The 24521-nt window shown below is 42.8% G+C and overlaps 1 protein-coding gene across 1 annotated transcript in view; it reads right to left on the bottom strand.

Moving 5' to 3' along the window:
- The window catches only part of LOC117533997 (cation-independent mannose-6-phosphate receptor-like), a gene marked incomplete at its 3' end in the record, with an annotated part of 44338 nt that overhangs the window by 5107 nt on the left and 14710 nt on the right, over nt 1–24521 (bottom strand). Inside the window, 19 exon segments of the mRNA XM_034198029.1 lie at nt 19–181; nt 1185–1286; nt 1583–1678; nt 1758–1934; nt 4391–4550; nt 4640–4755; nt 5402–5570; nt 7633–7783; nt 9175–9312; nt 9398–9553; nt 10999–11142; nt 11237–11401; nt 11601–11704; nt 12187–12364; nt 13889–14048; nt 15574–15679; nt 16906–17017; nt 17394–17526; nt 24084–24182. Coding sequence (XP_034053920.1) covers nt 19–181; nt 1185–1286; nt 1583–1678; nt 1758–1934; nt 4391–4550; nt 4640–4755; nt 5402–5570; nt 7633–7783; nt 9175–9312; nt 9398–9553; nt 10999–11142; nt 11237–11401; nt 11601–11704; nt 12187–12364; nt 13889–14048; nt 15574–15679; nt 16906–17017; nt 17394–17526; nt 24084–24182 — 2629 coding nt within the window.

The following is a 24521-nucleotide window of genomic DNA, read 5'->3' as shown; positions in this document are numbered from 1 at the left end:
GTCTCTTTAGATAAATACCTGTGGGCTCGTCCAGGACTCCTTTATATGTGAGTTGCAGCAGGCCGTCGGTGGAGTACTGGAGAGTCTTCTCCACTCCCACCGGGCTCAGAGCGCGCCCGTCCTCCAGCTCACAGCCAGCGATGCCCTTTCCACACTCTGCCACGTCTGCGCAGATGTTCACCTGCAGGGAGGGAAGAACCAGAACCAGGTTTATTACCAGGTTGACACGTACGAGGAATTTGACTTGATGTCATGGTAGTAATAATACATTTCATTTATATAGCACACTTTAAAAACAACGTCATCTCAAGGTGCTTCACAATGCTATAGGGAGAAAATAATAAAACAAATAACATAAGATATCTAAGGAGCATATTTATGGATTTTGATCATTCAAAAAATACAATTTATTTGAAAGTTCAAGTTTTTATGCTGAACTTTGAAAAATACAATGATGTATTCAAAATAAAAATAACTATTTGAAATACTTTTTCAGGTTGAATATTATTTTTGATTCAGTTCAGCAATTTTTTGGAATAAAATATTTATTTTTCATATTTCACTTTTATACATATTTTGATATTTGAATCCTTATTTTTTTCAGTTGCAGATTTTATGTTTTCAGATTCAAAACCAATATCTTGTTTCGCTTTCAAACTTTTGGCCCTGATGTTGCTTGGGGGGCGGGGCTTACCAAAGAGTTGTTTGAGTTATATTTCTTGCGCTACCTAACATCCATGAAGGCAACATGACGGAGGGAGGCCTGTCACTCAGGATGCCAAACCACTCTTTGGTAAGCCCCGCCCCCCAAGAACTGAATCAAAAATAATATTCAACCTGAAATTATTTCAAATTTTTATTTTGAATACATCATTGTATTTTTCAAAGTTCAGAACAAAAACTTGAACTTTCAAATCAATTGTATTTTTTTTTTTAATGATCAAAACTTATGATATAGCTCCATACATAGAGTAAAATATGGTAATGTAAAAAAAAGGGTAAGAGCATAAAAGGTTAGAATAGGCGGGTCTTGAGGCATTTCTTAAGTGATGCATGTTCTCTGGAAGCTGATTCCACAGACATAAAAGTAAAACAAACATTTCAAAACACAGATAAAAACTATAAAAAGAAAATATAATAACATAAAAAGTATTAAACATAATATAGTAAAATATAGCTCTTACCAGGAAGTCCTTTCCATTTGCTCTTGTGGTGTATCCCTTCTCATTGGCCAGAAGCTGAAGGTTGAACTCATAGCCAGTGTTTGGGTCCACCACAGCACAACTCTGAAACACAAACACATGTTTACATGGCAACACAGTGCATTCTGAAACAGCTGTATAGTATACTGATATTAGATATTTTGTTCTTGTACATATCCCATATTCTATTGACATGTATTTAGACCTACTTTTTATGTTGTGTTTTTGTATTTTATTATATATGTTACATCGTTGGAGGAGCTCAGGTCAGAATAATTTGATTGTAATTTCTACTCTGTAGCTTTGTGCATATGACAATAAAACCTTTGAATTGAGACGTTTAGGATGATGAGATAACGTCGTGATGAAGCTGAGCTCACATTGTTCTCAGTGGTTTTGATGGCGCAGGCTGCTCTGGTGTCCCAGATGAAGTTGGCGGTGCAGTTCTGGTACATCAGGAACCGCGGGCCCATTGACTGCACAGCGTGGAAAACAAACAGTCAGACACGTGCACAAAACAATAAAAAACGGCTCCACTTTGATGTATAACCTCACCGAGCTTCCTCTGGAGCAGACCAGGTGGATGCGTGTCGTGTAGGAGAGCTTCTGGCCGTCTGACTCGCACACGGAGCCGTCAGTGAACTCCAGCAGCAGCCGGTCCCGAGCCTCGATGATCGGCCCTCGCTTGGAAACACCCATATTACTGACGGAGATGACTTCCTTTGGAGATCCCTGAGGAGAAAGAAAGGGAAATCACACTTTAGGTGTTTCGTAGAGATGACATGCCATCACATTTCTGCTTGTCTAATTCGGAAAGAACTGGCAACTTTTGAAGATGCACATAGCAAGATGTTCCTGTCACGAAAAGACCTTAGCTGATGAGCTCTTGAAAGTGGCAAATACATGTACATAAGTGTCTGTTCAGTCACTAGCTAATACCATTTAAGGGAACACAATGATTGAGCCTATAAATCTAAATCTAAATATTTGTATTTAACCCTAGTGAAATTCTTGAAATAGAAAGAAAATAGGTTAAATACTTTTGTGAACATAGGATGTTAAATAAGGTATGGGCAATAAAAGATGTAATTGAAATAAAGATATTTGTATAAACATAACAAGTTAAAGTGAAATAATAAAAGATCAATTAAATCAAATCTTAAGTTCGAAGTTAGTTAACACATATTCATTGTACTACAATATAGAACATGTAGATTACAATATATACAGAGCAGAGTTCCCGTTTTGCTCGTCAAACTGAAGTTTAAAGGGGACCTATCATGCAAAAGGCCCTTTTGTAAGTCTTTTATACATTAATATGTGTCCCCGGTGTGTCAGGGAACTCAACCCTCTCTTTTCCTCCATACCCAAATCTCTAAAAACGGGGCTGCAACGGCGCTGATACATACGTTAATTTTTCTGACGTGCCTATATGGGCAACTCTCCACCTATCAGGGGAATGAGAGGTTGGGACACGCCCACTGGCGCTCGAAAGCGCTGGAGACGCTGTAGTACATATGCCAGGCCTGTAAGTGGCGCTGTAGTCTGCCACAAAAGCAGAAAAGAAGACTTCCCGCGCATGGTTGCCCTTCTGTTTATTCTCCGCTGTGGCTCTTTTTCTCCCTTCCCTCCCTGCTGTAATTCATTGCATTCCCTCCCTCGCTGTAATTCTCTCCGGTAGTCCACCAGCAGATGACAAACACCCACCTCTCCGCCTCTTCCAAGGAACGAGGGGACCGTGCGACTGAGTTTCGCCGGCCAACATGTCCGTTAAAGTTTAAATCTTCTGGATAAAATGAGAAAAGTGCCGGTCAAAGGTCTTCTTTGTTATTTATTGAGCTTTAAAACAAATGAATAACAACTCAATATAAATCATATACGAATAAAACACGGAGGACGGAGATCTCTTTTCCTCCCCCTCTTCTGAGAGCCCAGCAGCTGATCAGAGCACGCTCCCCTCTCCTGCAGCGGGGGCGTGGTCAGCTGCAGCTCACAGAATCAGCCCTTGCAAAGACAGGGCTGGAAAGAGCAAATAGAGCGAAATGAGGCATGGCTAAAAAGCATGATCTGTTTGGTAGTTTGAAAACAAAACTTCACAGACATGTTTTATATAGGTATGGCCTTACAATATATTATTCAAATATAGCATGATAGGTCCAATTGAAATATTCCGGACAAAATGAGAAAAGTTCCGGTCAAAGGTCTTCTTTGTTATTTATTGAGCTTTAAAACTAATTTATATGATTCAATATTAAACATAATTATAGTAGATACATTATTCAAAAGTGTTCAGTAATTTATAATAACACGGGAATAATAAACGGAGCGCTCTCTCCTTCTCCTGACAGCCCGTCAGTATCATGCAGCTCGCGGATCCAGAGTGACCCGACAGTAAAACTAAACATATCTATAACTAGTTACGGTAGTTTGGGAGGTAATTAAAATAGCTACGTGTGATATTCTAACCTGAAGTGTGTTTTGTCCGCTCACCGCTGCAGGTGATTATGCAGAGCTGCGTGTCGACTCGTCAGCAGCAGCTGATCTCTCTCTCCCGTCAGATTAGACTTCACTCGCGTTTATGTCCATATCGATCAGATCCAGCTAGTTCTAGCTAATGATATGACTACCTGCTTATTAAAAGACACCTACACAATAAGTGTCGCTATGCAACCGGGTCAGGTCGCAAAGTATAGCACGGCATTATGCATTTGTTTACATGCCCACCGGAACCCCGAGGCATTACCAACAGATCAACGCACAATCAACCCACACAGGACATCTCTTTCTCCACATTAAGTGTTAGACATTAGAATTGACTATTCTTGTCTGTCACATTCTCTTTTGTCTGTCACATAAGTGGCGCAAGTTGCGCAACTGATGCGGTATTGTGCTAAGGGGAAATTATTTTGACCGGAGAGATTTAGATTTGCCGGTCTTCAGCATATTTTACCGGTCATAGTCCGGTAATTACCGGCTAACGGGAACTCTGATACAGAGGTACGTTTGTATTTCTGTTGGATGTATATAGGAACTGGGTGTCTTTGGTAAAAAGTCCTGGAGCTAATGCTGTTTTAAGTTTCTGCTGAGGCAAACCAAAATATGGTGTCACCACAGTCGTAATAACCGTTGGGGATTCCAACTTGAAGTTACCATTCTGTTTTCCACACTGTGTTCTAGCTGTTACAGACCTGGTCAGAGATGTACTTCATCTGACAGACGGACGCATGGCGGTCGCAGCCTGTGACAGGGTTGATCGGACGACAAATGTTGATGTAGTACTTCTTCAAGTTCATGGTGTCAGACAAGTCCATCGTCTGCCAGTTTTTCATGGAGGTGGAGCGGGACAAGCTGGAGGAAGAAGGAAGAAAACAATTCAGGAGTCACTCAACATTACTTGGTTGTTTGGTGAATGAATAAAACATGTAGCTGTGCATTACCTGGATAAGTCGTACTGCTCTAGAGTGACGGGATCTGTCACCAAACACTCATGAGGCCTCTCAGGACAAGCGTAGGATGTATACCAGCGGAAGTTATACGTGTACTTGTCCTCAACCTGCATTCAGAAGATTCAAATTAAAACTGAACGTCATACTGGTGATGTGCAAAGTTCTTTTTGAAGAAAGGCCAGAAGAAAAAACATAAAGAAACAGACATGTGTTGGGGAATCATTTGCCCTGCACGTCCTCCTTCGCCCTCTGACCAACCTTGAGCAGCCGTTATCTCCCTCAAGGAGGGGCTACCCTAGCAAGTTGTTGTTACCAGTTTGTGACCGGGCAACTGACGGTCAGAGATAGTTATTGTTGTGGGACACCTGGAACACATCCTTCTCGGGGTGTAGATGACCCCGAGACATAAGCGACAACAACTGTGATTCAGTGTCCTCAGCTGTTTAGTCTATCTATTGAAGAATGTTCATTATTCCACTCTGAACTGGTTCAAACCTGGAGCTACAGGAGGGTCTTCAGAATTGATTGTGGCATCTCAACCCGGTGGTCAACTCGTGGCCCGTGACATGTCTTGTGAATTCTCCGGCCGAAGCTCCAAATAAAGCGTCAGTGTTTTCCATCAAAGCTCCAGCTCTCCGCGTGTCTCTCTGAGTCCTGACTACCATTGCTTCAGAAGTTTCCCCCACAACGTGTATTGAACAAAAAGGGGAGAAAAAAGGGTGTATATAGACAAAATCCAGAGGCATATTATACCTGGAATTCTGGTTTTCCAGCTCCGGCTTCAGGGTCACACAGGAAGGAGATGAGAGTGGATCTGAGAGTGTGTTCTTTGTTGTTGTACTGGGAGCCGTTGCTGTAGGTGAGCTGGATCAGGCCGTCGTAGTAAGTCAGACGGGAGTTCGCTTCCCCGAGACTCCAAGAACTGAAGCAACAGATGGGAAAATAACAAGATGAGAAAAGAGATTAACTTGATTGAGTCCATACCCAGAAAATGTACACAAGCTTAAGAGTCAAGCAAGCAGAGGAAATAAGTGGAAATGTAATCATAAGAAATGACTCTGAAAAGCTGCAGATAGAGCCATAAGAAATGACTCTGAAAAGCTGCAGATAGAGCCATAAGAAATGACTCTGAAAAGCTGCAGATAGAGCCATAAGAAATGACTGCAACTGATTATTTAATGTTGTTTTTATAGGCAATCATTTAAGCTTTGTTAGTTCCAGGTTGAATATGTGCAATAAGTTCATTTCAATAAGTGTTGCAATAAACATTGAACCAGTCCGGCCCTCGACTAGTACCCATTTTTTTTATTTTGGCCCACTGTGTGTTTGAGTTTGACCCCCCTGAACTAGCAGGTAGTAGGGCTGCACGATATTGAAAAAAAATGACATTGCGATATATTTTTTTCCTCTGCGATATATATTGCGTTTTTTTTAACTATATTTAACCGGATGAAGGATTTTAGTCACGGCCGTCTGGATCTTAACTGGTAGACTCATCATACCTTAAGTCATGATCTAACATGTCATGATAATGCAGGTTGCTTACCCTCAAATAAGGGGGCTCATCTGTGAAGAAGAGAAGAACCTTTTTGGATCCAAAATAGTTCCAGATTCCAGATGTTGCTTTTCTTTTTGGAAGTAAATCTTCATTCTCGCCGGTATTGTCCTCCTGTGCCTCGCTCATTTTTTACCGGTGTTTTGATGGTCTGCAAACTAGCGGGGCGGGGCCTGCTGTGATCTGATCAAGAATGATTGTGATTGGGGGTTTGCTGTGCACGCAGAGCCTGCATGTCACTCACTCAAGTACCCCTGACATGAGAGCCGTGCAAGTTTTCCTTTTGTAGCAAGCAGCAAAATAATTGTAACATGACGTGTTTGAGTTCATTACCTACTTAATATCGCACACAAAAAAAAAATTATTATTATAAAAAATGAATAAAATCGCACGTCCCTGCGATGTAAATATCGCGCATGAGCATATCGCGGTTATCGCCATGACACGATATATCGTTCAGCCCTAGCAGGTAGTATTTCAAACTATTAAGAAAGAAAACCCACTTTAGATTTTTGATTTAGTTTTTTAGCTATTCATCTATCTCTGTTGCATAAGCACGCCTTTTACATTGAGACACTATGGACGCGCTCGTGAACGGGGGGGCGCCTGTCAGCGCAACCTATATGATAAAGGGCGGTGCCGGCCGTCAGCGAGCCGAGCCGGCCTTTCTGCACGACTGTCACTCAAATGCGAGACATGGTCTCAATTTGTGGGACGCGGGACACATGATAAAAACGCTGTGTGTGCAGTCCCACACAAAGCGGGACACCTGGTCACACACATCCACACGGTTCACACACACACACACACACACACACACACACACACACACACACACACACACACACACACACACACACACACACACACACACACACACACACACACACACACACACACACACACACACACACACACACACACACACACACACACACACACACACACACACACACACACACACACACACACACACACACACACACACACACACACACACACACACACACACACACACACACACACACACACACACACACACACACACACACACACACACACACACACACACACACACACACACCACACACACACACACACACACACACACACACACACACACACACACACACACACACACACACACACACACACACACACACACACACACACACACACTTCAAATCAAGTTGCATAAATACTTGAGCTACGTTTTTATTATAATTACTGTGAAATGTATTATGTTTTCGTCAGTATTACAACAAATACACACTTGCAACTGATAACACTGGCAATGATTTTATATTTATTAGACTATTCAAAAAAGATCATGCTTCAAAAAAGTGGGGGCTCCAAATAAGTGGGGGGACGGGATCCCCCGCGTGCAACGACCACTGGTCATAACTCCATGTCTTTGGCTTGTTCTCACCTCTTTTCAGACTGGCACGCCCCAGCCTTCTCCGGACAGCTGGCAGCTTTGACAGGACCGCACACGTTGATGTAGTAATCGTAGTGGTTGCTGCTCAGGTTGTAGAAACCACCGTCGGCTTTGGAGAGAGGAGACAAGTCGAAGGAAAACCCTGCGGAGCAACGAAGGACAGATAGAGAGGAAGATTGAAACAACTTGCATCAGAGAAAACTCAGATAATGGCTCTGTCAACAGTGGAGGAGTGGAAACACAAAGAAACCACTAGATGGCAGCACAGGTACGCCCTTTATGATTCACATATGATGATTCAGTGTCATGTGACATAAAGACGTGACTCAGAGAGGTTAAAATGCCTGGAAGTCCCCACCTGGTGGAGTTGAGGAAGTAGGACAAGCAGAGAAACTTCATCATGTTTTTTCAAAATAAGTATCATATGAGCAAGCAGAACAGATTCCTCTTATCCACCACATACCCGAGTAAATGTTATATAAACTGTCAAAACTACTTTGAAAATGCTTTGTCCTGTTGGTTTCCAAAAAGGGTTAGATAAACCTGTAATAACACGTTATAATTCAATATTTACTTTAATATCTTATGTACTTTCTGTTTCTCATACTTTAAATGATTTTATTTTGTATATCTTAAAATAATTGTTGCCATTATTAGGATATTCCTTTCTTTTTTCTCTACAATATACATTATTGTATTGCTTTGGATCTTTATGCAGACCCGGCGCAAGAACAAATCTACGGAGAGGGCATACGGTTTTCATGGGAGGGCACACACAACCGTCACGTGCCGCGGCCAGTGTCGACACATGAGGGTTTTCTGTTGGGGTAGCTTGACGTTTCATAGAGGCAGCTCAAACATTTAGGGTTTCCCATTAATGTCCCGGGCGCTACAGTGGAATGTTCTACTGCAGTGCTTCTCAAAGTGTGGTCCACGAGCGCCCCCTAGTGGTCTGTGAGTATATTGGTAACATTTCACATTTTAAATAAATAAATACATTTAAGTTTTCCGCACTCTCGCGGGAATATCTCCGCAATGGAGCGAGCTTAAGTTTCGATTGCATGATATAGCCCAGCGTCACACATGTTGCCACGTGTTTGTACCATTTTCTGGCGATTTGTAATCTGTTCTAGAAAAACGATGTGTTTTTGGATATTTGTGTTTTTTTATTGGTTGGTGGTCCTTGGTATGAAAAAGTTGAAAAACACTGTTCTACTGCAACACTCCCCACACGCACATACACCCGCGACTGTTACAATGCAGGCTCGATAATCAGCTCATGGCATATAGCTGTAAGCAGGGGTAAAGTGTTATTTTTTTTAAGTGTGGGGGGGGGGGACCTAACCTCCTCTAGGGGGGTCCGGGGGCATGTTCCTCCGGGAAGATTTTTTTTTGTATTATTGAAGTCAAACGCATCAATCCCCATTAACTTTAACCCGGTTGCCTCTTTCTTGTCTTTCCCTCACTGCTGTGTTTTTCTAGCTCAAACACTGATGAGTCAGACACCAGGAGGATTAAAGGTGTGTGTCGTACCGGCCTGAGGGTCCTCCACCCTGCAGTCGTCTCCCTGAGCCTTGGAGAGGACGCAGGCGGCGGCGGTGTACCACTCCATCTCATACACACATCCATCAGAGGAAACGCTGCGGAGGACAGGAGCGCTCTCCAAATCTCCTGCACAGAGGAACAGGTTTGAGAAGAGAAACCAAATAGATAGAGAATCACAGAATACATTATAAAGGTGGTAATGACTTTGTACCTGGTTTGCACTTGAGTGTCAGGATGGTTTGGATCCTCGTCTTTTTATCGCTGCAAACGCTTCCTTCAGTGTAAACCAGTCTGATGTCATTTCCTACTTTAGTCTTCTGGGGAGAGGAGAGGAAGCTGCCCAGGCTGATGGCCCCTAGTTTCTTATCTGAAGCACAGGGAGACAATACAAATATGTCAATAAATGGCATCTATCGTAAAGGTATGTCGCAGACAACGTTATACAAGGAACTGACTGATCAGGGGTCGGCAACCTTTTTGATATGAAGTGCCATTTAAAAAAAATTGTTATTAGCGTGCCAACGATCGAGAATTATCAACGGGGGGGGGGGGGGGTTGAGGAGCAGCAGGAGGGCGGGGGGAGCCTCGCTGCGGGGAAGCAGTGTGTGGACCTGTCTGCGCAACTTACATGATGCCGAATTTAACAAACACATTTAAATAATTGCTTTAAAGGGCATAATAATAATGACGATCGTCCGTTCTGTGATTTTCCAGAACACACATGTATGTTATGATATTAGGGTCATGCAGAGTGAGATGAGATCGCTGTCACTTTAAGAGAGAGAGAGAGGGGTGTGGCTTGTGCATGTGTTTGTGGATGGTAGAGCGACAGTGAGCTAGCGTGTGTATGTTTCTGGAAGTGAAACGAGGAAGCAGAAAAACAGAGGTCTGTGATGTATTTTGTGAAACAGAAGAACTAAATAAATGCAACGGCCTCCTAAGAAGAGCTCGCTTCTCTCCAGTCATTTAAGCTAAAGTGGGTTATTGAACCTGAAGCTTGTTGCTTCTGCCCTCCTCGACTACGGTCTGGGAGCCGACAGGAAAGTGCAACACACATATGGCCAGTCCGCCCCTTTGTAGCATATTATTTCGATGAGCAGATCGCCACTGGGCTTTCAACTAAAGACACAGCCACGCAAAAACTGCGGCATGTGTACAGCTCGTTATCGGTACTGCAATTTGTGAAGTGCTTTCCTCCGTGGTGAAAGGATCTGCACCACGGAGGAAAGCGGCAGAAAGTCGCCTGGAGTTAAAGAGAGCGGGGCTGCATTGCGTGCATGGCTTCCTTCTGCAGGTAACGGGGAGACGCGCTCTGGCGGCGGTCTCGTTCAGGATCCGAAAATACAATTTAAATATTTTTGCACACTTATTCCTAGTGTGCCACTGGTTACGGTGCCGCGTGCCAGCATTGGCTGCCATTGGTTGCCTAGATATTCGATGCTGCAGACACATTTAGATGAGTTTGCATCAGTTAGTGTTTAAAACCCAGCTCTATTCTATAAAAGGATGATATGTCTTGCAAAAGTTACCAGGGGGATGTATACAGAAAGCTTCTATATATACACAAAATAAATAAATAGAGAAAGGAAATCTTGAGAAAGAGGAACAAGTGGAATTTTTTGTTTCATTACAGCAGTTTTTAGGTCAGATTTAATTCGATCTGTTTTTTGTTCCACTTAATAATTGTTTTGTCTCATTTCTTCATTCATCTATTTCAAGTCTCATTCCAACAGTTTTTAGTCTCATTTCAATCGTTTTTAGTCCCATTTCTTTAGACTTTAGAAACTCCCCCATCCTCGTGTAGATCCTTACCCACGGCACAGATGGAGGCGTCCACCGGGCAGTCGACAGCATCTCCTGTCAAGAGGACTTTGTGACAAACGTTCAGGAAGAAACGAGAGTCTGGCTTTGGAGATTTATCATCCACCGCTTCCCAGTTCCCTCCGGCATCTGACCCTGGATCAGCACACAGAGGAACAGACACAATATTGAGTGAATATGGCCACACCAAAACGCTTTTTAAGAGGCCAATATTGACATTTGAACTCACCGGGGTTTCTTGTGAGGGCTGAGAGGTCGTAGTGTTTGGTGTCGTCTCTGACTTGACAAAGTAGATCCTCTTTCTCCTTGATGCAGGCGAAAGCCGTATCCCAGTCAAAGTAGTAAGTGCAGTCCGTCTCGCCCGCAAAAACTGGAACCCCTCGACCACCGCTCGCTGCAAAAACAACAAGTTTCTGCATCATGTATGGTACAAGTTGTGTGTACATCTCTTAGTAGCATCAAGACTTGCAATCTTCCACTGTGTAATTACTGATATGACCACCAGATGATGCCAAGGTGCAAAAAATAGTTGCGTCAAAAGCAGGGGAGACTTCAAAGAATGCTATGAGAATATGTTCTGTGTTCTGTCTTACATGCGTTCTTGTTGCACTCAAAGTTGATGATGGTCATTCTCTGGAAGCCGGTGGAGCATCTGGTGCCGTCCGGGTAGATCAGAGTCAGATCTCCGTCTGAATAACTGCAGAGGAAAAGAGATTCGGAGAGAGAAATACTTAATAAATGTACAATACTATCAATGTTTGCCATTTCATCAATAAGGCAACAGTTTAACATGAAGTGTTGAATGAGGATTTCCCCTTTTTTCTTGGTTAACATATTGGAAAAAGGAAACTTTGTACATACAATTGTTGGAATAACGATACTCAAAAATAGAATTAGTACTGTAATCGGAAGTTTGTATAATGCCATTTTTTATAGCAAGTATGAGCAACACTGATACAGAAACATAGACACACTCCAGCTATGATTCAATTACAACAAAAACATGTTTTGAATTGTGGCAAACATTTGACAGTTGATATAGTATCATTATAAATATTATATTGATAAAACAACCCTGAGATACAAGCTCAATGTTAGCAGAGCAGGAAGGTGCGTTTTCCTACATTAATAAAATCTCAACTGTAATATAAAAACAAAACCATAAAAATCAAACATTACCGTAGCGTCTGGTTCTTATATTGTCCAGCCACCTTCTTCACGTCCCCGGTCTTCTTCACCTGGCAGGACGAGATGTACGGGTCTTCGCCACATTCGTCGCTGGGGACCTTTCCACAAACGTTCAGGTAGTAAACGTAGCTGTCGTCCCCAGAATGTGCGTAGTACGGATGGTCTGTAGCTGTACACACACACACACACACACACACACACACACACACACACACACACACACACACACACACACCACACACACACACACACACACACACACACACACTACACACACACACACACACACCACACACACACACACACACACACACACACACACACACACACACACACACACACACCACACACACCACACACACACACACACACACACACACACACACACACACACACACACACACCACACACACACACACACACACACACCACACACACACACACACACACACACACACACACACACACAACACACACACACACACACACACACACACACACACACACACACACACACACACACACACACACACACACACACACACACACACACACACACACACACACACACACACACACACACACACACACACACACACACACACACACACGTTTAGGAGGACATATTTACTTATTTGTATCATCCATTATTATACTATAAGTCTCCATGGATCATTTTTTATTAAATATATATCAATACTACTGTGGACTTCTTTAATTATAAATGATTTTATTTTTAATCTATTTAGATATGTTATACATTTAAAAAAAACAAGATATCGTAAGACTGAAAATCCAAAAGTAGAGTTTTGTTAACGTGAAAACATATGAATTTAAATGAATTTAAAATAACATATAAAATTCATAGATGATAAAAATGGAATCTTAATAATGGAGATAATTGTAAAAAATGAACAAACACACAGTAAGTAAATACAAGGAAGACATGGGTATTTTGGCCATTTTAAAAATGGTAGCATTACAGTTGTATTTTAGTCATTAGATGTAACATTTCTAGTAAGCATGATTAAACAAAAAGAAGTATTTATCAATGTTTTTATGTAACTCAATAACAAGTTTTCTCAAAATGTGGACCTGTTCCTATGACAACAAATAAGTAGTTCTTGACTTCAATCTTGTATTAACACCAGGATATAAAGTAGTTCTAGTCAGAACTGTGGCCGACATCTTGTCACACGCAGACTGCATAAAGTGGAGAAATGCTTTTTATATAACCAACAATGACTTTACTAAAAACAGGAAGGTCAGAATGGTTTACTCATACACTTACTTCCTCTAACTAAAAACAGCAGCACTATGAGACAACTATTCATGTGTGTAGTTCAAGTACAAACATGTGGCTAGCTGGGGTTTTGAGTGTTACTTTCATACCTACTAAAAGAACAACACCTTATTTTGTGCGTGTTTGTTCAGTAGCTTGTAAGAACCGTTTTGAGGAATGAGGAAAACGAATGAAAACTAACAGCACAAACTTTGACATTTATAGCCTTTGCAGACCTTTTACATGCACACAAACCTATACAACAAACAAACAGGTAAGGGAAACCCCCCTAAAAAACATAATAGGGCCCCTTTTAGCAGCTAAGTGATACTTCAGACTCAAAGAAACTAGAGAAATGTTTAATTTATGGGCCTGACAAATTCTTCTCAGTCTGAGGTTCGATGTACTTACAGCTCAGGGTGAGCGGTGTCAGGTCGATGGAGATGTCGTGCTGGTCGTTGGTCATTTTGCAGTTATTGCTCTCCAGATAGTCTCTGTGACAGGCGTACTCCGTCACCCACTCCACCTCGTAACGACAGTTCGACTCCGCTATCATCTTAGGAGGACTGCCCTGTGGAGCCAAAGGATTTGTTTCAGTAATGCATGAGTTACTTTAGAAATAAGTATATATTAGGGATGCACGATAATTATCGGCCTGATAATTATCGGTCCGATATTAGGAATTATGACGTCATCCCGATACCAGTATTAATAGCCCCGATAATATACAATATATTTTTTGGGTAAAAAACAAATACTGCGCTGTGGGTGGATTGGGATGAGGGCGCTTGTTTTTCACTCGGCTCCTCCCGTTTTGCCAGTACTGTGGTATTAGTGGTTTAGGAAGAGGGGAGTTCTTCACAAATCCAGCACTCCCTAACTCGTGAAGCCAGGACAGTAAACAAACATGTCGTCGGTGGTATGGGCGTTGGAGCTATGTGCAACTCAAGGCATATGCTCGAACCGGAGCTGCCTGGACGCTGCAATCATGTTGCGCACTATTCTTCCACACACAGTGACGTCACGAGCTACCCACAATGCAACGCGCGCCATATATATATATATATATAAAAATGCGCCATTTTCCTGGAGGTGCTAATATCCTGGAGGTGCTAATATAAACAGCTAGCTAAAGTAGCCAGGCAGAGCGCACTAGGTTTTTTTTCTGAATTAACGACCGAAGAAATCGCTGCATGTCTTCGGATTACATCTCTGGACTTGAGGGGTGTGCTCTAGGTCGTTACCAGCGTAAACTAGAGCTGTGTGGGTTGTCCGATTGCCCTTACAGACTGCCTGCAGATGTATGGAAAAACGACTCTCGAAAGTGGCCTTCGGTCGATTTTGGCAGCATCTACGTCTATCTTCTAGAAACACCAGGTGAATACCCCACTTGTCACAATAATATTATCATGCCAATGCATATATGTGGTATTTTAGAGTTGACTAGATATTGATTAAGGCAATAGACTATGATATTCTGGTTGCACCTCGCGTGAAATGGCGGATACCGGAAGTACGGTGTCGCCCTCGGCCCAAAACCCGTATGTGTGTGTGAAAGAATCCGTGCTGAGTGTGCTGACTTTTCGTACAATGTCCCACTGTCTGGCTTCCTGCATAAAGTCAAGTGCTCGGCGCATATTTTTCATTTCATTTAAACAGCTCCTTATATCCGTTAGCACAGCTAGCTAGCACCAGATGCTAACAACAACAATGCACGTAAGGTCTCTCGCTCGCTCGGGCCACACATACACACACCCTCCCGGTCCTCCCAACAGCCAGTCGGTGCCTGCCGGTGAGCGTGGAAGTGTGGTCTGCCACAAGCGGGCGGCAGGAGCGGGGCTGTCAGCATCAGCTTGTAGATGGTATTTTAAACTCGATGCGCTCTGAAACTACGGGGCGGCCGAGGAAAAAAAATACACATGCGTTAATCGCGTTAAAATAATTAGTGGCGTAATTTTTTTGTCTGGTCTTGAGAAGCAGGAAGTTATCGGTATCGGTTTCAAACAATATCGTGCATCCATATATATGAGTGTGTGTGTGTGTGTGTGTGTGTGTGTGTGTGTGTGTGTGTGTGTGTGTGTGTGTGTGTAACATACCGAGTGTCTGCTTGACGGACAGATGAAGGTGATGGTGACGGCTGGAGTGTGTTCCTTACAGATGTCTGGAGGAGTTGAACTGGTGGCGTTATACGTTAACCTCAGTCTGGAGACAAGAAAGTGAAGACTAAATATCTTTTCAAAGCTTTTTTAAATGTTTTACACTTTAAAAGGTCCCCTATTATACTGTTTTTCATCAATATATTATAGCTCTCAGATATATCCAGAACATGTCTCCGATTGGCTGAAACACCAAACAGATCATTGCAGCATTACCCATAATCCCCTCTGTTTCAGTCCTGTTTCCAAAGTGCTGATTCTCTGTCTGTTACTTTAGATGAAAATAAGGAGCCCCTCCCCACGCCCCTCTGAGAGACATTTGGTTACAAAGAACTCAATGGTGCTCTAGGAGGAGATTCAGGTGATAAGGTGTGTGGGGGGGGTTACCTTGGTTGCTGATTGGCTAATGGTTACACAAGACAACACATCATTATGACATCATAAAGTGGCCAAAATCTGATCAGCTCATTTTCAGACAGGTTTTTATAGAAATGGATCAAAAAGAGAGAGAATCTTTGTTCCTGAAACTTTCAGAGTCTCTTTCCACAGAGGGGACACATGTTGATGTAGAAGAGACATGAAGAAGAGGGGACACATGTTGATGTAGAAGAGACATGAAGAAGAGGGGACACATGTTGATGTAGAAGAGACATGAAGAAGAGGGGACACATGTTGATGTAGAAGAGACATGAAGAAGAGGGGACACATGATGATGTAGAAGAGACATGAAGAAGAGGGGACACATGTTGATGCAGAAGAGACATGAAGAAGAGGGGACACATGTTGATGTAGAAGAGACATGAAGAAGAGGGGACACATGTTGATGTAGAAGAGACATGAAGAAGAGGGGACACATGTTGATGTAGAAGAGACATGAAGAAGAGGGGACACATGTTGATGAAGAAGAGACATGAAGAAGAGGGGACACATGTTGATGTAGAAGAGACATGAAGAAGAGGGGACACATGTTGATGTAGAAGAGACATGAAGAAGAGGGGACACATGTTGATGTAGAAGAGACATGGAGAAGAGGGGACACATGTTGATGTAGAAGAGACATGAAGAAGAGGGGACACATGTTGATGTAGAAGAGACATGAAGAAGAGGGGACACATGTTGATGGAGAAGAGACATGGAGAAGTGGATTTTGCATGATAGGTGACCTTGAAGAGTTTATCCTACTGTGTAATAATGAGACACGTATGATGTAGAAGCTCAACAAGGACTTTGTTTTCTATTCATTTCTTCAAATATGATTGTATTTATAGATACCTCTCATTTGACAGCAGCTCCAGCTGTGCGGTAGGAGAGCCCATGTCGTAGGATCCGTGGCTGGTGACCAGACAGGCGGCAGAGCCCTCTGCACACGAGTCATCCGGTCGGTCTGAGGGAGGAAGAGGGAGGATATGAGATGATAGGAAAGACAACGAGGTTTGATTATAATAGGAAATCAAATTGGAACATACACATAATGTATGGCAACGTCACAGTAAAATATGATCAAGGGTTAAGGTGACATTTCAAGGTATATATGGCAACAATATTAAGGGGGTATACACATCTCCAAACAAAGACTTGTTTCACTTCTCTAGGTCTGTGGTGTCTTATTTTTGCAACCAAATTCATTTATATCATTCAAGATCTTCTCAGAACAAAAAAAACACACAACCCTAAAATATTACTAAATACCTAATCAAATTCAGTATTTCATTTTCCAAGTCATTTATCTCCCCCTCCCCCCACCTCCCCGAGGTACTGACTGAGGCTCCGGCAGATGTTGATGTAGAAGTCGATGGTGTCGTCACCGTCGTCCACCAGATATCCATCGTTCACTTTGATCAGAGGGTTCAGGTCGTGCTTCTTGCCGTCAGAGTCGAACACGTAGCAAGGCACCTGCACACAAAGGAGGTAGTGTCATATTACAGTACTGACATCTTCCATCATCACCTGAAGAAGAACAATTCATAGACGAACATAAAGTGTGAATATTGACATTAAAGCTCCCATGTCATGGCCATTTCTACTGATCATAATTCCATTGTTGAGGTCTACTAGAATAGATTTACATTGTTCAATTTTCCAAACTCACATTGGATTCTCATACAGCAGGGCTATTCAATTAGTTTGGAATGGGGCCGGTTGATAAATGATCCAAAGCAAGGGGCCGGGAAAAAGATGGCTTGAAATATGAGCAATCATATTAAGAGCTTCAGATACAGTAAATACTACAACAGCATAGTGGAGTGCATATATTGTGTTTAATTAAATCAAATAACATAGCCCCAAGGCCTTTATAGATCTAAATGGCAAGTTCAGAACTCAGTAGGCCTACATGTGAAGCTAATTTAACCATCAACATCATTTCATTATATTTAATTTAGGTGAAATTATCTAATCATTCACGCAGAGATGCAATAAATGACAGGAGTTGTCACTACAGTAGCTTGTAGGTGGGTTCGAAACCTGAGCCCGCAGAAGTTTTCAGGCCCTCTATCTCTCAATTTAACACCCTCTCTGGAATAAAAGGCACTAAAGAATTATTATTATTTTTTTAAAAGTAGATTACTTTTACTTTTTAACATTATAATCAAAGGGCCAGTAAATATCACCCCGGGGCCGGATTTGGCCCGCGGGCCGCCAATTGAATAGCCCTGTCATACAGCATCTCTGTATAGTATGTGTATTCACTCTCTGTCCTACACGCCTTGTTGGAGCTCCTGAAAAGGACACCAGTAATGACAAACAGATGAGAATGCTGCGAGGGGTCTAGGTGCCGTGTTGGCGGGACGTTGTGAGGAGGGGACAGTGTGAGCTGGGTTCATTTCCTGCTTGCTGCGTGGGGTCTGCGAGACAGCGAGACATCGCGAATGGACACGGGAAGGGGGGGGGGGGGGTGTTGAGGGGGCTGCAGCACCCCCATCTGCGAGGCTACACTAGCACCCGCATGACATGGGACCTTTAAAGACACTCTAGTCCAGGGGTAGCCAACGCGGTGCCCGCGGGCACTAAGTCGCCCGCAGGGGGGAAATTGGTCGCCCGCGTACATGTTCCATGTCATCATGGAGCTCCGTCTAAAACATTTATTGAATACATTTTTATTTTAAAATGACAATATTGAATATAACATTAAATTTAAAAGCACACATTTGTATATTTAAGTGAAATGGAGATTTGGTGCGTGAAATTGAACTCTGACCCCAGATAGGTTCAGAGTTGAACTCCACGCACCAAATCTCCGTTCCACCTTTAGCTGAGACAAGCTAGCGTGAGCAGCTACGATGGTGCGCTAGCTGCGGCTTTTACCCTAAACATGGCAGAGAAGCGAAAGAAAAAGTACTGTTTTCAAGACGTTTGGGAGGAAGAATTATTTTTTACTACAGTGAAAGAAAAGTGTGTATGTCTCATTTGCGGTGCGACTGTGGCGATCGCAAAGCGGCACAATGTGGAGAGACACTTTGATACGTGTCACAAAAGCTACAATGCTAACTACCCACCTGGCAGCGCACTACGGGCAGAAAAAGCCCGTGAGTTAAAGGCAGCTTTGGGGAAGCAGCAGTCTTTTTTCACGAGGCCGGTGAAAAAGACACAAAAAGCAACGGAAGCCTCATTTAGAGCTGCTCATTTTTTGGTAAAGAACAAGAAAGCCTTTTCGGACGGAGAGGTCTTGAAAGGTGCAATGATGGTTATTGCAAACACTGGGAACGAGAAGAATGGTTCCGATGTCATCTCCACTCTCTCCGATGTCCAGCTGGGGGCAAGTACGATCGTTAGAAGAGTGTCGGCTATGTGCGGGAACTTGACAGAGCAGCTGGACCGGGATCTGGCTACGTGCCGGTGGTTTAGCGTCCAGTGCGACGAGTCCGTGGACAGAAGCAGTTCAACACAGCTGATGATGTTTATCCGAATGGTGTTTGATGATTTCTCCACAAAAGAAGAACTCTTGACACTACTGCCCCTGAAGACAACAACGAGGGGAGTTGACGTTTACACCGCGGTCAAGAGCTTCTTTGTGGAGAAGAAGGTACCATTAGAAAAGCTGGTGTCGGTGACTACAGACGGGGCTCCCGCAATGACGGGCCGACATGCAGGCTTCATTGCGCAATGCAAAGGTGACTCAGACTTCCCAACATTTCTACATTACCACTGCATCATTCACCAGCAGGCATTATGTGCAAAAGTGACCGGCTTTAATCATGTGATGACCCCTGTCGTGAAAATCATAAACAGCATCCGCTCCAAAGCCAAACAACACGTTCAAAGTGCTGTCAGCTGAATATGGTGACCTGTTATTGCACACAGACATCCGATGGCTCAGCAGGGGAAGAGTATTGCAGCGATTTTTGTCACTTTTGGGTGAAATCAAAGTAATCTTGCAATCCAAAGGGGAAGACGCCTCACTGCTTGAGGACACTGAGTGGATACTTGACCTTGCATTTTTAACAGACATCACTGGGAAACTGAAACTTTTGAACTGTGAACTGCAAGGCAAAGGCAAGACTGTTACATGATAAGTGCTGTAAATGCATTTAAAGCTATGATGAGCATATTCTCTGTGCATTTACAGGGAAAGAAAGTGTTGCACTTTCCCTCTGTGCAGTCAGTGCTGCATGACAATGCTTCTGCATCTGGGGCTTTCGACAAAGCTGCAGAAAAGTACTCTCAAGTCATAAACAGACTTGGTCAAGAGTTTGAAAACAGGTTTTGTGACTTTGGTCAACTTGAGCCATGTGTGTCATTCATTTCAAATCCATTCATGCAAGTGGACCTGACATGCATTGCTGAGCAACTAAGTGCAACCTTCAACTTGGATGCTGGACAGGTGGAGATTGAAATCCTAACGTTGCAAAATGACCTCCACCTCAACGCCCATCAGGATGAAGCAAACTTTTGGTGCCTTGTGGACACAGAAAAGTACAAAGGTGTCGATCTCTCAGGCAAAAAGCACTTTCTTTCAAGATAAGATCCAATCTTCCTATTCCAATCCTAAAAAACTATTTTCCATCTTCTCCACCCTCTTGGACCCTCCAAAAGCTCCTCCCCCCTCCTCACTTCTGTCAAGCGACTTTGTTACCCACTTTGAAAAAAAGGTTAATGATATTCGCTCTTCTTTTTCTGACTCACCTTTACTCACCGCTGGGTCACCAGACCTTCCTTCCACCAACACACTAACCTCCTTTTCCCCTCTCTCTCCAAGTGAGGTTCTTACCCTCATTACCTCTGCCCGTCCTACCACCTGTCCTCTGGACCCTATCCCTTCAAACCTCCTTCAGACTATCGCTCCTGATATTCTACCGTTTCTCACCCATTTCATCAACACTTCTCTAACTTCTGGTCACTTTCCAAACAGTCTCAAGGAGGCAAGAGTAAACCCTCTCCTAAAGAAACCCACTCTCAACCCGTCTGATGTTATAAACTACAGGCCTGTCTCTCTCCTCCCGTTCCTGTCTAAATCACTTGAACGCGCTGTCTTTAAACAACTCTCCTGTTATCTCAATCAGAACAACCTTCTGGATCCGCACCAGTCTGGTTTCAAGGCAGGTCACTCCACAGAAACTGCTCTCATTGCTGTCACGGAGGAACTGCACACTGCCAAAACTGCATCCCTCTCCTCTGTCATCATCCTTTTGGACCTGTCTGCTGCATTCGACACGGTGAATCATCAGATCCTCCTTCGCACTCTCCAAAAACTTGGAGTTTCAGGCTCTGCACTTTCCCTCCTCACCTCATACCTGAAAGACCGTACCTACAGGGTGACTTGGAGAGGGTCTGAGTCCGACCCTTGTCAATTAACTACGGGGGTCCCTCAGGGCTCTGTTCTTGGTCCCCTCCTCTTCTCCTTGTACACAAACTCGCTCGGATCAGTCATTAGCCTGCATGGTTTTTCTTACCACTGCTACGCTGACGACACCCAATTAATTCTGTCCTTTCCCCGCTCAGAGACCCAGGTCGTTGCACGCATCTCTGCTTGTCTAGCTGACATCTCTCAGTGGATGTCTGCTCACCACCTCAAGCTCAACCTTGACAAGACTGAGCTGCTCTTCCTCCCGGGAAAAGATTGTCCAACTCTTGACCTGACAATCAACATCGGCACCTCAGTTGTTTCCCCGACTCAGACTGCAAGGAATCTGGGTGTGACCCTAGATAGCAACCTGTCCTTCACTGCAAACATCGCTGCTACAACCCGCTGCTGCAGATACACGCTTTACAACATCAGGAAGATACGTCCCCAGCTGACTCAGAAAGCGACTCAGGTTCTGGTCCAGGCTCTCGTCATCTCACGCCTAGACTACTGCAACTCCCTCCTGGCTGGTCTACCTGCATGTGCCATCCGACCTCTGCAGCTCATCCAGAATGCAGCGGCTCGTCTGGTTTTCAACCTTCCTAAATTCTCCCACACCACTCCGCTCCTCCGCTCCCTTCACTGGCTTCCGGTAACTGCTAGAATCCACTTCAAGACACTGGTACTTGCTTACCGTGCTGCGAATGGATCTGGCCCTTCCTACATCCAGGACATGGTTAAACCGTACACCCCAGCGCGTGCACTACGCTCTGCATCAGCCAAACGACTCGTTGCGCCCTCGCTGCGAGGGGGACCCAAGTTCCCATCAGCAAAAACACGTGGGTTTGCTATCCTGGCTCCAAGATGGTGGAATGAGCTCCCCATTGACATCAGGACAGCAGATAGCTTGCACATCTTCCGGCGCAAACTGAAAACTCATCTCTTTCGACTCCACTTCGAGCGTTAGAACGATTAACGAAGCACTTTTATACTAATAAAGGACTGGATTACCTAAAGCCAGTTGAGTAGCACTTGAAATGTTTGGCTCTATGAAACCTGATATACTTATATGATTCTGTTTTCTTCAAGGTTGTGTCTTCCTGGTCGAATGTACTTATTGTAAGTCGCTTTGGACAAAGGCGTCAGCTAAATGCAATGTAATGTAATGTAATGTGTATGCACAGCAGCTATGAAAGATGCCTGCCTTTTTGGTTCAACCTATCTTTGTGAGTCAGCCTTTTCAGACATGAACTTCATCAAGAACAAACACAGAACACGCCTTACTGATGCAAATCTACAAGATTTACTCAGAGTTGCAGTGTCAAATTATACCCCAGATTACAGTACACTAGTGGACAGCATGCAATGCCAGATTTCCCACTAATAGAAGGCAAAGAAAGAGACAACAGATGTTTTCAGTGAAACACCATGCCAACGGTAAACTCAAATGTGGAACATCATTTGATCAAAAAGTGTACAAACATGGCTATTTTGTTAACAATTCTACAGATTTAGTGATTAATAAAAATATGATCTGATTGAGTTGATGTTCTTTTTTAAACTTTACATAATAATATTATATGATTATAATAAATAAATAATATTTTATGTTTAAATATATCTGTTTCCTACCATGGTAAATTATTGTGAAGAATAATTAACATTAACATGTGATCAGACAGTCCTTCACATACAGTCAATTAATATGGATTCTGATTATTATTAATAATAATATTATCATTAAAGGTGAACCGTGCAATTATGTTATTCAGGAAGTTTGTATCAAACAAGTAGCCCTTCGTGTTACTCAGTACCCTTGAAGTAGCCCTCGGTGACAAAAAGGTTGGTGGCCCCTGCTCTAGTCAAATAGATAAGAAATGTCTTATGTGACGTGTATGGTAAGGCAAATGGTTCTATACAACAGGTCTGCAGCTTCTCATAGTATACTAATTGTAAGTGATAGTTATGCCTACATGCAATAACAATTCCTCTTAACGGGTGGATATTTCATTTTCATACTTTTAAATATTTTAATTATTATTTGCATTAGCCAATATTGGTTAATATAATCAACAACTATTACACAGAAGCAGAACAACATTTAAAACAAAAAATGTAAATCAAATAAATATCCTAATTAGTTAATTCACAAAATAATTTATATTTATATTAATTTATATTTATATTTTAATGAAAATGACAAGTTCCATTTTTAAATTAGTATCAGAAAAAAACGTTTATTTGCCAAATAAAGCAGGTTCGCAGATTAGAGAAACTTGTCTTGGTGTTTTGAAGGAAATATGTATTTATAACAAATATTTAAAAAAATATCTGTTTTAAGGCAAAAGGACTGGACAGTTTTGGGTGGGGAAAATGTTGACCAGTGAGTTAAAAGTACAAGAATTTGTATTTTGCAACAGATATCGAGTGCTATAAAAGAAAATGTAATTCATTTCACACATTCTCTCAATGTTTCCACGTTAAACTCACATCAACAGCTTCATTGTAACAACATGTGACATGTTCTAACTACATGCAGTACATCCTCACAAGAGTGGGAAGAACATTTTCGATTTCCTCTGAAACACCTCTGTGGCTCTTGGTTTCTCACATCTGACGCCTCAACACAGAGAAACCGTCTCCTTGGTGAGTCAGATGTTCCTCCACATACCTCTTTGTGTGGCTTGAATTTGTCTCTCTTGCAGGCGGCGTACGTCCTCCACTCAAAGTAATGCACACACTGAGACACAGCCACAAACTCCGGGGTCCCCTGCAGCACACATACAGGAACAGGAGTGAGACGGATGCAAAATGCAAAGAAAATGCAGTTTTCAGCCTCCCACATATGGAGATGTTGAGAGAAAATAGTCCTTAGTTGCAACAGTTCCATATGATAGTGCTGTGGAGCAGGCAGTTACAATTCAACACACAGACAACAAATGTGATTCACTTAATGGCGACTGTGTCTGTGTTTTTGTTGGAATACAGAAACACAGACGCATTGAAACACACAAACATGTCTTAATCTGTTTATAACTGATATAGTGGATAACATGTGCCAGGCCCCATGACAGTATAAATGGTTAACATTAACTTCCACATTTAGAGT

The sequence above is a fragment of the Gymnodraco acuticeps genome, unplaced genomic scaffold, assembly GCF_902827175.1.
Source record: "Gymnodraco acuticeps unplaced genomic scaffold, fGymAcu1.1, whole genome shotgun sequence".
NCBI classification, from domain to species: Eukaryota; Metazoa; Chordata; class Actinopteri; order Perciformes; family Bathydraconidae; genus Gymnodraco; species Gymnodraco acuticeps.
Note: the sequence above shows the minus strand (reverse complement) of the source record. Positions and strands in the feature narration are given on the sequence as shown.